Source organism: Peromyscus maniculatus, chromosome 1, assembly GCF_049852395.1.
Source record: "Peromyscus maniculatus bairdii isolate BWxNUB_F1_BW_parent chromosome 1, HU_Pman_BW_mat_3.1, whole genome shotgun sequence".
Taxonomy (NCBI): Eukaryota; Metazoa; Chordata; class Mammalia; order Rodentia; family Cricetidae; genus Peromyscus; species Peromyscus maniculatus.
The window spans coordinates 93607742-93624580 of NC_134852.1; the positions used below are offsets into that span (position 1 = coordinate 93607742).

Consider the following 16839-nt stretch of genomic DNA (forward strand, 5'->3'; position numbering starts at 1 on the left):
GGGTTCTGTTTAATGGAGAAGTTGACAAAGAAGTCAAGTATTTGATGTAATTATCGTCCTTCTGATCAGCCCTGTTGGAGGGTATATAGCTCAGGGCCAGAGTCTCAAAATTTCACCTTCTCTCTCTACAACCTCAGTTGATGGCACCAGGAATTCTAGGGCTCAAACCTCACCCTCCAGAGGGCAGTTGGACCCAGCATCCCTAGCCCTCATCTCCCGCTGTCCTGGATAAGATACAGTAAGAGCTCTAAAAGACACTTATGCGTATGAATGTTCACCATGTGAGAGCAGTACCTATGGAGGCCAACAGAGGGCAACAAATCCCCATCCTAGAGTTAAAAAGGGCTGTGAGCACCATGTGGTTGCTGGAATCAAACCAGGGTCCTCTGGGAAGAGCAGTTTATCGTTCTTAAGCGTTGAGCCATCTCTCCAGTCCTAAGACAGCAACCATTTACCAGCACATGCATAGAAAAAAGTGTTTGCCAAAGCTCTGCCTAGAGGAGCTTTGAATGGAATGAACAGACTTTAGACTTTGACTTTCCTGGGTCTCCAAGTGTAGATTATGTAACTATTTATTTGTGGAAGTTTTTACTACATTTTTAGTTGTAGTAAAACCTATTTGTAGAAGTGGGCTCACTCTGTCGTTGGAGTCTTACAGTGTCTATACAATGCTTTCTCTTCAAACCGTAGAAACCTCCCCCGGTCTACATTCTTGTAACCGAGAAACCAGCAGGTGAGCCCAGCTGGACCCCCAGACCAGCCCGGTACCCACATACATGTCTAGTTAAATCTGAAATCTAAACCTCCATTCAGAAACCCAGCTGCACCTGGGATCTCTTGGCCACTTTCACAGCCTGCTTTCTTGAAGAACACAGTTCAGAACCCGGAGTAGTTCAGGTATCCTGGTAGTTTGGGGTGCTCCCCCCATCTCACAAATTAGATTCCTCATCTACCTTTGGTGTGGAACAAGGAGGGAAGGGGAGGGCACTTGAGTAGTTCATTCCACCATTCCTAGACAGATGTCACATTGATTTACTCATCTATTTCAGGAAGATTTGGGAATGGTAAGATAGGGAAGAGTGGCCTTTCACCCCACATTGCAGTCTTTGCTGATATTGTTGGAAAGAGCTGGATTCAAGGCCGGGAGGATCTCACTTCTTAGTTGAGGCCAAGTGACTCCATTACTCCTCAGGCAGCCACTTAAGCCCAGGAGTGGTTTTGGCTCTCTTGATTCCCAGGGATCTTGGAGGGCCAGGCCCATGACTGACTCCTTCTGTGCCAGATTGTGACTGGCACCCAGAGAGGACTGCCTTTTGGAGAAGGCCGTGTGCCCACTACAGTTCACGCTCAGATAGGGCTGCAGCAGGCAGGAGGGTGGTTCTGAGCAATCATTGCCATTTCTTGGGAATGCCACCTCACCCACAGGTTTAACCCTCCTCTGAGAAGTTTATTCCTTACAACTTGGCATGATTAAATGCCAGCCTTTGATCTGAGAAGAAACCAGACACATTACATTTTAAAAATATCTAGTCCAGCCCAGAGAGGTCAGGCTCTTATGACATTCATGAGCTGACAGATCCCCCAGCCTCCTTTCATCCACAGAACCAATGGAATTGCTACATTCCAGATTCCTGTTTTTTTTCCATGGGTCCAGAGCAGTATTTTTTTTTTTAGATCTGTGTGTGTGTGTGTGTGTGTGTGTGTGTGTGTGTGTTTGTGTGTGTCTGTCTCTGTGTGTGTGTGTGTGTGTCTGTCTGTCTCTGTGTGTGTTTGTGTGTGTGTACATGTACACAGGTGGAGGCCACAGGTTGACTTTGGGTGTCTTCCTGCATCACTCCCCACCTTACTTTGGAAACATGATTTCCCACTGAACCTGGAACTTACCGATTGGGCTAGACTGGCTGCCAGCAAGCCCCAGGGGTCCTCCCCACTCCCCAGTGCTGGGATTACAGGTACATACCACTACAACCAGTTTTTTTTTTTTTTTAATGTGGACTCCATGGATCCGAACTCAGATTCACTGGAAGAGGCATCTCTGTTTATGACCAGACATTCCCTCTAATTCCTCTGAGGACTCCAAAAGAGCAGCGATCTTAAGCATGACAGCGAGAAGTCACTTGAGTTATTCCATTTGAAATAGAAGATGACCTCCTAGCAAACATGGGCTTCTGCTGGGAAAGAGGCCTGCTTGCCAGCTTCCAAAGATTTGCATTTCTTTATCCATTCCTGTGGCTCCCAGGCATCTGGGGTTGGGGTATCCCAGCCTGTTTCTTCTCAGCTGCCCATTTCTCTGATCTTCCTGCAGACAGTTGAGCTAGAAGGCCTTTGTAAGCTCTAGTCTTTGAGCCTTCTTCCTTTGGATAATCCCAGGTCCATTGCAGTTGGCTCAAAAGGCCCGACTCATGTTCGGCTCCCATGCGAGTGTCCCTGAGGTCTCCACAGATCATGGTGACTCTGGTTCCCTGGCATCTCTGATCTGCCTCCACCCCGAGGGCCAGAAGCCTCATATTCTGGTACTTGTGCATTGGTTTGCAGCCAAAGAGAGGTTGGGGAATTAGACGTGTGCCTAGGTGCACGGGTTCTTACGCAGCATTCACTGTCCGTCATGGGTGGAGTTCCTACTGCCTGTTGCCTCCCAGGCCCAGCTCAGAGAAGACCAGGGACGCATAATATAGAGCTAAGCTGGCAGTTTGCCCCCACGAGTCTCAAGGCCACAGCTTCCATCCCCAGGAAATGGAGACTAGTGGTGCTGCCCACCCTTAGATTTCTCTTGGCTGGGGAAGAGAAGAAAGCAGTGGTGTTCATTTTCTCTGGCTCCTGTGACGAGTGTCCGTAAGCGCTGTGACTTGAAGAACATCAGTCCGTTGTCTTCCAGTCTGGAGAGTGGAAATCGGTGGTGAGGGAGGGGGGGTTGGCAGCAGCCTGCGTTGTCACCCTTTCCATTGTCACCCTTTCCAGCCTCCTTAGCTCCACGGCCCCTAGCTCGGCTTCCTCCATCTGCAAAATCAGCAGCAGAGAGTCTCCAAGCCTCCCACTCTGATGGTCTTGTCTTCCACTCTGATTCTGTGCCTCTTGTCTCCCTCTTAAAAATTTGCCACGTGTGTGTGTGTGTGTGTGTGTGTGTGTGTGTGTGTGTGTGTGAGAGAGAGAGAGAGAGAGAGAGAGAGAGAGAGAGAGAGAGAGAGAGAGGAGAGAGAGGAGAGAGGAGAGAGTCTGACGTAGTTCAGGCTGGCCTCAGGACTTGCTCTGTAGTGAAGATGACCTTGAACTCCTTGTCCTCCTGGGTCCACCTCTTAGGTGCTGGAATTACTGTCACGACCTCCTGTTTAGGACACCCTGGGATTTGAACCCAGGGCTCAGTGCATGCAAGGCGAGCTTTCTACCAGCTGTGCTGCATCCTCAGCCCAAGAGCAGTTTATAGTTGTGTTGGGCCGCCCTGGAAACCCAGGATACCACCTCATTTCAAGATAGCTGATTTAAACTGTCTGCCAAGTGTCCTCGCTGTATAACATAGCATAGCTCCAGCGTTTGCCCACACATGCGATCAACAGGCAGCTTTTCAAATTCCTCGATGCGGCCATTGGAGGATGTGTTTCACCTGGACGCCTTTGGATTCTGCAGGGCCCGCGTTTGTGGCTTTCGCATGGCTCTGTCTCTCTAGGCATTTAATTTGCGTTGTAGCCTTGGAATCAGAGGCCATCGTCTCTGCTGGTTCCCAGCACACAGCTCACATCCTGGGGTGGGGATGAGGGGCTGGAAGCTTCTGGTCCCCGACAGTAATAGACAATCCAGTCTGGGTCTGACTTGCCTTTGCATCCAGAGGAGTTGAGTCTGGCAGCTCTTCCCAGGGCTCTCCCTGGGTACCCATGGTGTGCGGGCACCGTGTGCAGCGCTGCTGCCGTCTCCCGAGCATTTAGGGGCCCTGGGACCCAGGTCGCCCCAAAGTCAGCTAGCAAGTGTAGGATTCCAGGCGCAGTTCCAGAGAAGCAGTTTGTGACTCCCACTCGCGTGTACGTAAGGGTTATTCATTTAGTTGCCTTTCTGTGTCCTCTTGAGTTCTGCAAATGGCGAGCTTAGTTCAGAGTGGGTCCAAAACAGACTACTATTACTAAAGACAGGGAGGTCTTAGCGTTCTTCACCCAGCATGCAGCTCCAGTGTTTCCAGGAAGCAGCATTGTTTCCTTAGTAGATTCTGCCATGTTCTTCGAAGCCAAGGAGGTGAAATTTAAGAAATGCTTAGGATTTTGCAGGGGCCAGGCTGTCTTTGTTTTGTTTATTGGGTTTTGGGAAATGGAAGGCCAGGGCTGCTTTGCTGGCCACAGAGCATGGTCAAGTAAGTGCAATGCCAGGGCTTTCCTTAGTCATGTGCCCAGTGCATTCCTGGCATAAGTGGGATCCATGAATATTGTAAACGCACATTAAGCCCGTGTTTAAAATCAGTGGGTGATAAAAGTAAAGGGCAGGCAGCTGAAAGAGTTCCCGACAATACGTGAAAGCAGTGTGAGTCTGTGGAGCAGGCAAGTCCTCCGTTGGCTGTGCAGGGAGAGAATAGAAGAGAATGAGGAAGAGGCCAGATTTTACCCCAAAGCTGGTTAGAATGCTACCTAAGAAAATGCTATTTTGGCGAAGCCTGGCATGCATGGTTTTGATTTGTATCTCTGTCCAGATCTGGAGTTCCAGAGATTTGGGCTGGGAGTGGGGTGGATGAGTTGGGGAATCACCGTGGTCCTCTGGACCTTGCTGTAGAAGGTTCTAGACATAAACAATCCTTATTTGCTGTAGTGGTTCTTCAACCCCACTGATAAACAGGGAAGCTCTCAGGCCCCCCTTCAGGCTCTGCAGATCTTCTGGGCATGTCAGCTTGTGGAAAAGAGGAATAATGGAGTCTCCCCAGCTCATCCCTTTCTGCTGTATGTTTCAGGGAAAATGCTTTGTTGGGTGGTAACGGAAACACATGGGACAAACAGTTCTTTGCCCTGGAGCAGGTGTGACTGGCTTGTTGCCCCTGTTTTCTCTGATCATGGCTTCATTGACTCAGTTTCTTGGTCTGGCTTGACTAGAAAGCACTCACAGAGACATTTCTCTCAGGAAGCTCTATCAAGCATTGGTTTCACTTAGAGTTGGGAGAGCTCTCTCCCACTGTGGTGGTTGGAAAGAAAATAGCCCCCAAAGGGAGTGACACTATTAGGAGGTGGGGCTTTGTTGGAGTAGGTGTGGCCTTATTGAAGGAAGTGTGTCACTGCAGAGGTGGGCTTTGAGGTCTCATATAGGCTCAAGCCACACCCAGTGTCTCAGACTACTTCCTGTTGCCTGTGAGTCAAGATGTAAGAACTCTCAGCTCCTCCTCTAGCACCATGTCTGCCTGCATGCTGCCTTGCTTCCAGCCATGAGGATAATGGACTAAACCTCTGAACTGTAAGTGAGCCACCTCGATGAACTGTTTTCCTTTGTCAGAGTTGCTGTGGTCAGGGTGTCTCTTCACAGCAGTAGAAATCCTAACTGAGACACCTGCCATCTTCAGATCCATGAGTTTTAGAGCATTAAAAATGATATCTAAGATATAAAAGGGTGTTTTTGGTAGAGTTACAGCAGATTCATAGCCACAAATCAATTTAACAGTGTTTTTTCCCAACCTCTCCAGCCCTGTATGTGACCTTCATCATGATTGTGGGGCTCCAAGATGCCATGAGATGGAATGGGCCAGGGCTGGGGCAGTTGCCCAGCTGCCCTGCAGAGCTAGGCTGCTGTCCCCAGGCTTCCTGTTTGCTCTGGCCATCCCCAGGCCTCTTGGCCATCATGGACTAACTTTGTGCTTCTGCCACAGATAGAGCAAGTCAGCCAGCTGGCCGTGTTTGTAGAGGCAGCATTGGACTATCACAGGCAGTCCACAGAGATCCTCCAGGAGCTGCAGAAAAAGCTAGCCATACGGTAAGCACCTTCACCTTGCTTGGGCAGGGGCTGCAGAGTGCGGCCGGCCTCTGTCTCCCAGCACCCCCCCTGCCCATTCTTTTTGGAATTCTCTCTAGCTGGCTTTCAGGCTGGGTATGAGATGAGGCTAAGATAATACATATGTAGCTTGGGACAAGAGAGCAGAACTGGGTAAAGGGCTGGAGTGGCTTTTCTCCCTTTTCTTTTTATTAATATCCACCCCCCCCCAACTTTTTTTTTGTGTACAGCATACAAGCATGATGGCTTACCTGCCTGAGAAATAGCTCCTGTGGTTTTCTTGACTTGCCAAAAGGGTCTTTCTCTGTTTCCCTCATGAGGGGTGGAGTGTGGGCTCCATTCCCAACATCTAGGGGTGCAGAGAGCCAGGTGATGCTCAGAACTATGCGAAGCCCATGAAACATGTTATTAGGCTGTGTTCCTATGACTGATTCTAGACACTGAAATAGTCAATAGTACCTTCTGAATGACAAAGAAATACTATTCTCTGCCTGGGAACTTTCATGATCAATGCAATCTTTACTTTCTGAAAATCAGTGATATCATTTATAGTGTGCACAGCAACCCTATTAATACAATCATTAGGGTAAACCTACCCTGTGTTTTGACTCAGCTTTATAACAGAAGATTGTTTTACATAGGATTATAGTAATGAATAGATTTGGAGAGATTTTTGCTTCAATCCGTGCTGTAGTTATGGGTGGTGGTGGTGGGGGGGAGGGTCATTCAGATGGCCTTCTAGGTGTCGTGTGAGCATATTTGGATGGTTCCCTGTCCAGCAGAGAAGAAAGAAAGCTAGCCTAGGGCAGTGTCTGCTTGCTAAAGCCTCAGGGACATTATAAGGACATTCTTCCACATGAATTTCAATTAGAACTTAATGGACGAACTGTTCCTAGGTCGTGTCCCTGACACTGTGGGCACTCAGAAGCCCACGTGCACAGTCCGTGCTCTCACAGTACCAATGGGTCTTGTCCTCCTCAAGAAAAGCAAAGGCCCGTGGAGGCTCTGTGGTCTGGGACAGAGGTCTGACTTGGCCTCTCCCGTGTGTCTTACAGAATAGCGTATTCCTCCACAATCCCCAAGCGAGAATACCAGTTAAAGCCTGTGAACGCGGCGAGTTCTAGTGACCTCAATGGAGTCTCCAGCAGCACTTCCTCAAAGATATCAGGTAAGTTTGCCATCCGAAAGTGTGCCAGTGGGGTCTCCAGTTAGGTGCTCTCATGCTTGGTGAGGCTGCTGGTGGGAATACACCAGAAACGGATGGACTTTCTTTGGCTGATTGACGAGTTTCCCCCTTTCTCAGTTCCAATAGTCAGGTGTTGAAGTTTTGAAAGCCAGTACTGGGAAGAAGTCCATCCTGTACTAATGCCTTCTAGTATGGTCGTCAGACAGGCCCTTGGCTAAAGAACCATAGCTGCTCTGCTATTGTCTATATCTAAAGGGCTAACACCTTCACAATGGCTTCCCAACTGTTAGAGTCTTAATTAGCGTTCTCTGAGCACCTGAGATGCGGCCGACACCATCTCAAGAACTGTCCTGTTAGATTTTAAATAGGATCTGGAGTAAAACAAACCAAGGGCAAATTCGAATGATGTATGTTTTCCTGGCGTCTCTCTATGATCTCCAGCTGCATCTGGTCTCCTCCCTAGACAAAGCCTTTTCTAGTGACTGAAAATGGATGTTGTCCTATCTGTGGCTAGCACATGTCTTTCACATGTAGCGTAGTCTTATTTATTTATTTATTTATTTACTTATTTACTTATTTATTTTTGTAAATACAAAACAAAGGCAACTGTATAGTTCTACAATTTTCTTTCCAAAATGCACTGCTCTTTCCCGTAGTTGCTTCTGTTTTGTCCCTAGGTCTCTCTCGCTGTGCTTAGCAACTTCATGCTTTTGCACGGCCCCTGTTACCTGCAACAGTGACCACCCTTCCTCCCTTTTCTGCCTCTATGTACAGCTGAGCAAGACTAGAAATGAAATTGCTGAGTCAGCAAGAGAGCAAGGGTTGGAGGTGGCCATGTGCCGCTGGTGTTGAAGTGATGGCGCCCGCTCCAATATAGCTATGCTATGTCGGTGTGTGCCAGACCTCAATTTTCATCAAGCATTTCTGCGTAAAAAACGGTGTTCGGTCTCCATTTTAACCATTCTGAAACCCCTAGATTAGATACGTTTCTGTTTTAATTGATCACTAGCATTTATTTGAGTTACATCATTTGCTTTATTTTAGAAAATTTGCCTTGCCTTTGTGATCTGTGGGAAATCGTACTTATGGGTTGCTAATAGCTTTCTTCCCCCGTTTGCCACTCACTCCCAAACCTTGGGAGGGGCTTTTGGTTTTATTTTATTTGCCTTGTTTAATTTTGTTTGGGGGACATAGACACTCCTGTTTTGGTATGGCCAACTTTATCAATATTCTTGTTTATGATCCGTACATTTTGTGGCCTGCTGAGAAGTCTTCCTGTCCCTCGGATTATTCTGCTCTGCTTTTCTGCTACTTTAAAAACCTGTTCTTTAATATTTAGGTTAGGTCTTTGTCATCTGGGGTTTATTTTTGTAAATTCAATGAAACTGTCGAGCCCCCGAAGTGGCGTAGCCATCTCACGTTCCCACCAACAACGTGTGCGACTCTGTCTCTCCACATCTGTGCCAGCATTTGCTGCTGCTTTGTAGTCTAGCCACATTGACAATGACGTGGAGAACGACGCACATGGCTACGGTGTGTGTTTGTTGTGGAATATTACTTTAACTATGTAAAGGTGTGTTACATTTGTGTGTGCTGCATTTGTTTAATGATGTAAAGATGTGTTGCTGTTTTACCTTGCCTGCCTAAGGCACCTGATTGGTCTAATAAAAAGCTGAATGGTCAATAGCTAGGCAGGAGAGGGATAGGTGGGGCTGGTGGGCAGACAGAATAAGTAGGAGGAGAAATCTAGGCTAGAGAGTGAGAAGAGAGAATGAGGGAGAAAGAGAGGGAGACGCCCGGGGCCAGCCAGCCAGGCAGCTGCCAGCCAGCCAGACATGGAGTAGGACATACAGAATGAAAGAAAGGTAGAAAGCCCTGAGGCAAAATGTGGATGAAGAGAAACAGATTAAATTAAGTTATAAGAGCTAGTGGGACAAGCCTAAGATAAGGCTGATCATTCATAACTAATAATAAGTCTCTGTGTCATGATTTAGAGCTGGTTGGTGGCCCAAAAGAAAACCTGATACATGTGTTCTTCCGGATGAAATATCTCTTCACATCTTCACCCATTTTATCATTAAATTATTTCTATTTCTACTGTTGATCTTTGTCAGTTCTTTCCATAGGCTAAATAGAAGTCCTTTGAGATGTGCATATGGTTTTCAATGTATTCTCTCTGTATCTTTTCTTTGTATTTTTTTTTTAATCTGCTCTTCACAGATCAGAACTTTTCACTGTAGAGTCCTATGTTTCAGGTTTTTTCTCGTATAAACCATGTATTTGGTGTGGAATGCTGAGCATTCTCTGCCTTCAATACTGAAGATATTTCTCCCATCCTTCTTCTTAAGTCCACAATCCACATAAAGTTTCTGTTTGCACAGGTGTGAGACTTGAGTTGGCATTCATTTGCTTTGCTCCCAGATGTCCAGGTGGCCTTTTTGGAACACACATGGCCAGAGAAGCTGAGGTCTGAGTTTCCCCCAACATTGTCGTAGGTTTTTTCTTTCAGTGAAAAATCAAAACTATCAGGGTAATCTGCATATAGCTTTAAAAGAAAATGGCGCTTAAGGGTTACAGCCATGACAAACAGCATCCCCCTTTTAGTCCCCAGGCTCATTTCCTGCTCCCAGAAGAAACCGCTTCCAGTTGTGTTTGCCGCTTGTTTGCCGTTGAACTCTGTGGTTGAGAATAAATGTTTGGATCATTCTCACTTTGTTTTGAGTCCCTCGTGTTTTCCTGATATGGAAGCTGAGGCCTTAACTCCGTCTGTCTCCCAAACACTCTCTGCCCATCCACTTGACTTATCACTATTTAAAATAAATATTCACATTATAAATATGGCTCCCTTCAACTGGGAGTCTTAAGATGCCCCCTCTTGCTGTTTCTGCTGCTCCTGTGTATGCCTGCCTCTGTTTTCCATTGACGCTGCCGTCTCCACTGAACTGTTGTGGGTGGAAGCTGGGTCTCTCTCTCTCTCTCTCTCTCTCTCTCTCTCTCTCTCTCTCTCTCTCTCTCTCTCTCACACACACACACACACACACACACACACACATGCAGGGATGCACACACTTCTTTTGTGCTGTTTCCACAGTCTTCTTTAAAACTCTTACACCTCCAGGCCAGTCCGTGCCACACACTAGGTTGGGCTGGACTAACCTGACAACAGGATTCTCCATGGCTGTTTGTCTGCAAGTTCTGTCGGGTGGTCTTCTACACATCAAATTTTGAAAACTTGTTTTTATTTTATGTGTGTGAGTGTTTTGCCTGAATGTGTGTATGTACTCCATGTGTAGGCAGTGCCTGTAAAGTCCAGAAGAGGGCATCAGATCCCCAGAGACTGGAGTTAGAGTTGTGTGCTGCTGTGTAGGTACTGGAAACTGAACCTGGGTCTTCTGCAAGAACAGCCCCGGCTCTTAACCACTGAACCATCTCTCCAACCCCTGTGTGTCATGAAAAACCCAAGACACAGTTCTGCAGTCTCAGTGCAGACATCTACTCCATAATCTATACCAATGATTTGTCATTAGTAGAAAAATAATGTTCCCAGAGCTGGGAGGTGGCTCACTTGTTGGACAAGCCTGAGGGCTGGAGTGTGAATTTCCAGTGTCTGTGCCATCCATGTAAACGCCAGGTAGGCATCTCCACCTAATGTCCCAGGCTTTGGGAGACAGAGACAGGGTCTTCAGAGCTAGCTGGCAGGCTAGACTAACTAGCTGAATCAGTGAGATCCGGGTTCACGTGAGAGACCCTGCCTCCAAATATAAGGTGGAGAGTGGTTGAGGAAGACACCCGACAGCTCTGGCCTCCACTGGCATACATACAGGTGTGCACATGCACCCCCAGGTGTATTCACACCCATGAGAGCATGCATACGCACGCATACACACATGCATTTACATTCTACACACACACACACACACACACACACACACACACACACACACACACACGAGAGAGAGAGAGAGAGAGAGAGAGAGAGAGAGAGAGAGAGAGAGAGAGAGAAAGGAAAATGCAGTGTTCCCAGCAGTGTCACCTTTCATGATCTAAGTGGCGTTTACCGCATTAAGAAACATTAAGAGCATCATTCTCAGACAAGTTCTGTGGAGATGATGTTATCAGGGTCACACTAGATTCCATTAAACAAACAATCAAACAGAAGACTACCACATGCAACATCACAAGGCTTGCATGTTGTACTGGCTGGGGAGAACAGTTCCAGAGGAGGGTGTTTCCCACCCACCAACTCACTCAGGGGCCTTAGCTGAGGGACGCTCTGCCATCCTGGTCATTTCCCCCCAGGTTGCTGCCTTGCTGGTTACGACTCCAGCCAGAAGGACAGGGAGAGAGGGCACACGTGTCCTCTTAAGCCAGCCAGCAGTGACACGCACATTCTGGTCACAGCCACCCAGAAGGACAAAGCAGCTTGGGAAATGGAGTGTCTAAGCACCTCCTCACAGTGGTGCCTGAGCTTGTCCACGCTGCTGTCACCAAAGCCTGAGAGTGGGAGACGTAGGAAGGAGATGTTCTGGTGATGGGCAAGTCTGGGGTCCAAGGCTGTCGTCTCTCTCCCTACTGCTGCAGTTTGGATCCTGGATCTTGCCCAGAGGCACCTGTGTTAGGGGCGTGGCCTCCAGGCCACAGCACTGCTGAGGGGGTGGAGCCATTAAGAGTTGGGACCTAGTGGACTGAGCTCACGCTGGGGCACACCCTTGATGGGGACATCAAGACCCCCAGTCTTTTTCAGTTTGTCATCTACTGTGAAGCGCTGTCACCCCTGGGACAAGTGGGCCAGGAAGGGAAACCTCTGAGACTACCAGCCGAAGCAAACGGTCTACCTTAAAGATTGCTTCTCTCGGTTCTCTGTCACAGTGACTAAAATGGCACACATCCACCATAAGGATGAAGTCTGAACCCCCAGATCGTGCCTCCCCAAGTCCCTCTGCAGCCACATTGATTATGCATTGTTTGGCTTAATAGATAGACTCTTTGGATCATCACCTGATTTGGTGACTAGTATGTGGCCATGTGTCATAGATGACAGCTTCTAGCTAATTCTTGCATGGTGGATACGGCATATAAGCTCTCCTGGACCTTTTAATATTGTAAGGGCACTAACCTCATGAATGAGGGCTGTCTTTATGAACTCATCATGCTGGGAAGGCTCCTAGATTCACTGGGAATTAAGTTGCAGTCTGTGAATTTTGGACACATGTACAGATCAATATTGGTAGCAAGACTGAAACCACAGCAAGTAGAAATATACAGCAGGTGCAACTCCCTAACACTGATGGAGTCTTACTGAACAGATATTGCAGGGACCCCTCACCCTGGCAGTGAAGGACTCATCTTGATTAAACTCTTGTTCAGAGAGAGAGAGAGAGAGAGAGAGAGAGAGAGAGAGAGAGAGAGAGAGAGAGAGAGAGAGGAGGGGAGGTTGATTTCTCTCTTGTCCTTCATCCTGATGGCCCCAGAAGTGCTTCCTCAGAAATGTCACATCTGACACAGGCCTTGGAAGTTGTTGTCTTTTAGGTTGATACTGTGCCATGTGACTCCTTGAGGCTTACATAGTACAGAGATTTCCAGGTTACCTTGCATTTGTCACAGTTTTGTGGTGTTTTCTTTCTTTCTTTCTTTCTTTCTTTCTTTCTTTCTTTCTTTCTTTCTTTCTTTCTTTCTTTCTTTCTTTCTTTCTTTCTTTCTCTCTCTTTCTCTCTCTCTCTCCTTCCTTCCTTCCTTCCTTCCTTCCTTCCTTCCTTCCTTCCTTCCTTCTCTCTCTCTCTCTCTCTCTCTCTCTCTCTCTCTCTCTCTCTCTCTCTTTCTTTTTTTCCGAGACAAGGTTTCTCTGTGTAACCCCTCTGGCTGTCCTGGAACTCACTCTGTAGACCAGGCTGGCCTTGAACTCACAGAGATCCTCCTGCCTCTGCCTTCCAAGTGCTGGGATTAAAGATGTGTGTCATCACCACTTGGCCTGTCACAGTTTGATTCCATCAAAACCACAGTGAGCTTCTGCCCCGTGTGTTCGCAGCAATCCTGGATGCCAGGAACCACGGTCCCTTCTTAGACACAGCCCCTCAGGCAGCTTGACGTCTTTCCTGCTTGTCAGGCCCCTGCTGCCCTTTGCTCAGCTTGTAGAGATTGGATTGAGGCCACTTGAAGCAACAGTGACGAAGGACAAATCATAAGCCCTTGACAGCTGTCTGGGTTCCTCTGGGTTAGTTAGGTCTCTGAGAAGTATTCGGAACAGCAGCTTTCTTCCCTTCAGTTCTTTAGGGCTCTAAAGCAGAAAGCTTTCCTAGCACCCGGCTCTCAACCCCCTCTTCTTCCTGGTGTCTTTTCTCACAGACCCGCTCATTCTCGGCCTTCTTATGCTAGCTCTCCAGCTTCCACAGGGAGTAACTAATACGCATGAGCACTTAGCTTTACTCGTCTTCTTTTTTAGAGCTCCTGGTCTGTGGTCTGCTTTCAAGGTTGTCGCACATAAAACTTGGACCAAATACTCTGCTGTGACCTCACAGGCATCACAGGCTCTCACACCTATCACACACACATTCTCACCATTGCTGCCTTCTGAGTCACTGTCTCTGGCTGCGGGTTTTATTGTGCCAATGCCCAGCTCTGGTAACAGTTTCTACACTGAGGTAATAGTAGCCACCTTTTCCAAGAGACTCAAGAAATGAAGGATGGAAGTCTAGGTATAGAGTTTCCCTTTAAAGAATTGAGTGTAAGTGACTCGCTCACATCACCTCCCTCCCATCCCACTGGCCAGGGCTTAGTCACATGACACATGCAGCTGGAGATCCAGATCTTACCTTTAATTCTGTCACCATGGAAGAGGAAGAGGAAGAGTTGGGTAGACAGAGTACAACTCCCACATGCATATACTAGAAAGTTAGTGGAAGAAAGTGCCTGTTCTGTTACTCATGGCCTTCTGTTGGGGGCTGCAGACTCCGTTTCTGTTCAAATGTGGCACTTGGGCGCAATCTCACAAGCGCTGTGGAGTCATACGTTAGAATCACTTAGGTGTGGGCAGACATTTTGGTAGAGGGCCAGACAGTAAATATGTTAGACTTACGGTCTCTACAGGGCCGTGTGGTCTCTGTAACAACTACTGAACTTCATTGTTAGATCATCGAACATGTCCATAGATGAGCGAATGAGCGATAACTGGGTTTCCTTCCTACGTTATTTGGCCAACAGTTTGCCAACCCCTGACATGACTCACTGGGAAATCCGTGTAGCTGCCTTTCAAGTGTCTGTGCACTTGAGTGGTTCACTCCCAGAAACACTTCCTACAGGAATAATTTAAGCACAGAATATTCTTGTATACCTGGTAAATAATCTCTGAGAAATTGTATATGGGAACAACCTGGTGGCTGGTTATTTATCTGTAGACACTTTGTTGATAGTTGGATAATGATAAGTAGGTTTTGGCAGATTAAGTGAGATACTGTGCATCTATTCAAAAGCCGTGATGTATGGATTATACAGAACCACGGTTGGGTGTGAAGTGCAATAGAAAAGAAAAACAAAGTTAAGTGGATCCCATGATGGCATGATCATAAACACAGCTGCACATAGGCTGAGCTGTGCTATGGGCAGTGTTCATGTGTTTTGAAGAGATCTTTAACATTGTATTTCAACAACACATATTTGCATAAATGCAAATCCCCCATTGGGAAGTCAGTGGCTTTGAAGAATTGTCATGGCCACTTTAAGGAAATCATGCACCCTGTTAAGCATCACCACTTTCTCTGGCTGCTAGGAAGCACACTGCCCCTTGGCTGTCTGCTGGGGATAATCTGTATCCTGCTTTGCCGGGCTGGTCCCAGAGTATGTCTCTCACCCCAGTCATCTGTTAGTAGTGCCTGCCTCCCTTCTCAGAACTCTGGTTATTTGGGTGAAATGTACAGTTTTTGTACATTTTATGATTTGCCTAGTTTGGGCCTGAAATGAATCTTTACTCTGAATACAGATTTTTCTAGAAGCCATTTCAAGCTTTCTGTTTAGAAAAGTGGTGGATATAAACAAATGAACTAAAACTTTGGAAATAAGTACAGTCCCACCCTTCACCTCCAGGGTATTATCTTTGGATAAAGCCGACCCCAGCCATCCAGCTAGTTCTGGCCTTGCCTTCCTCCCTTCCAGCATGCACCCGACTAGGGCTTTGTTCTTGGAGACAGAATTCCAGGACCTGGGATGAGGTTTACCCAGAACACCATCTCTTCCTGGCTGTGAGATGGACCTGGCTTCCTTTGGTCCCAGTCTCAGACTGGCGGTGTGGAGACAGGAGTTCTGTGAGGAATAAAGCATCTGAATGAAATGTCAGGAAAAGGTACAGGGTCCCCAGCATTGGAGGTCTGCAGTATGCCGGTGTCGTCTGTTGCTTTGTGCACGGGCCTCCTTTCTTCCTCACGCTAATGTCACCGAGAGTGACGATGAGAACAAAACCACGGTAACTAGTAATGATGTTAGCCGCTACACTGCAGTGTGGCGCCGGGTTAGTCAGTCTACCAGATACATGCAGCAGCTCTGATACTGACGGACCCCATCTTACACATAAGTAAGGGGACTCGGGGATCAAGTGGGAGTTCTCTGTAGGCCACACAGTCAGTACGTAGCAGTAATAGGTACCTTCCCTTGCAGATGTCCTCGTTTATACCATTAAGAAGGGATACTCGGGGATGGAGCGATGGCTCAGTTTTGGTAAAATGCTTGCCATGCTAGTGCGAGGACCCGAATTCAGATCTTCTGTATCCACATGAAAACACAGGTGTAGCACACGTGTAGCAGTGTACACCTGTTAGCCCAGGAATGGGAAGGCAGAGACAGGAGGAATGGTCAGCTTGTCGTGCAGAATCAGTGAACTCCATTGGTTCAGTGAGAGACCATGCCCCAAAATTAAGACAGAGAATGATAGAAGACACATGACAATGATCTCTGGTCTCTACATACAGGTACACACACACACACACACACACACACACACACACACGACACACATGTACACACACCTACATACATGTACACATGCATAGACCATGTACACACACCTACATACATGTACACATGCATAGACCATGTACACACACCTACATACATTTAGACATGCACAGACCACATGCACACAAGTACACACACACAGACACACATATGCACACATGTAGACATGCATAGACCACATACACACAAGCACACACATACGCACACGTATACATGCATACACCCCCACACCCCCACACCCCCACACACAGAGGAAATCCTAGCAAGTGTAACAGAATGTTTAAGAGCATTGGGAATGATTTGTTTCAATGATTCATGATCATGGGGTGTGCAGCCAGTGTGTGGTGGTCAAGGACAAATGCCGTGTGCATCTGGCTTGGTGGAGGGGAGCCAGGCCAGGACAAGGGAGCCCTTGGCTTCCTCACCTTCTCCCTGGCCAGTAGCTCTGTCCCTCGGCAGATGAAACTGTAAGGCAGGTGATGCCCAGCTGGCTTGTAGGACGGCTGTATCCAGAAGCTCAGTCCCCCAAGAACTGTGGAGTCACCCTGGTGCCACCGTGGCCGTGTGCCTGTGCTGGCCACTTCCTAAGTTTCCCTTGGGGTCCCCTTGTCACATGTCTGTCACTGAGCTTTGCTGATTTGTAGGTGGAATTTTTGAGTGTAAAAGGGCCCTGCACTGTTTGTGTCCCAGGCAGAGTTTCAAAAGAA

The 16839-nt window shown here is 47.6% G+C and overlaps 1 protein-coding gene across 10 annotated transcripts in view; it reads left to right on the forward strand.

Moving 5' to 3' along the window:
* The window catches only part of Sh3gl3 (SH3 domain containing GRB2 like 3, endophilin A3), a 133689-nt gene that overhangs the window by 103144 nt on the left and 13706 nt on the right, over positions 1-16839 (forward strand). For all 10 annotated transcript variants that reach the window (XR_013042895.1, XR_013042892.1, XM_006969966.4 and 7 more), the window contains exons 7-8: positions 5825-5928; positions 7002-7114. Coding sequence is in view for 8 of the 10 variants with exons in the window: in XM_006969966.4 (XP_006970028.1) it covers positions 5825-5928; positions 7002-7114 (217 nt within the window). In the remaining 2 variants the exon portion in view is untranslated. The remainder of the gene's footprint in view (positions 1-5824; positions 5929-7001; positions 7115-16839) is intronic.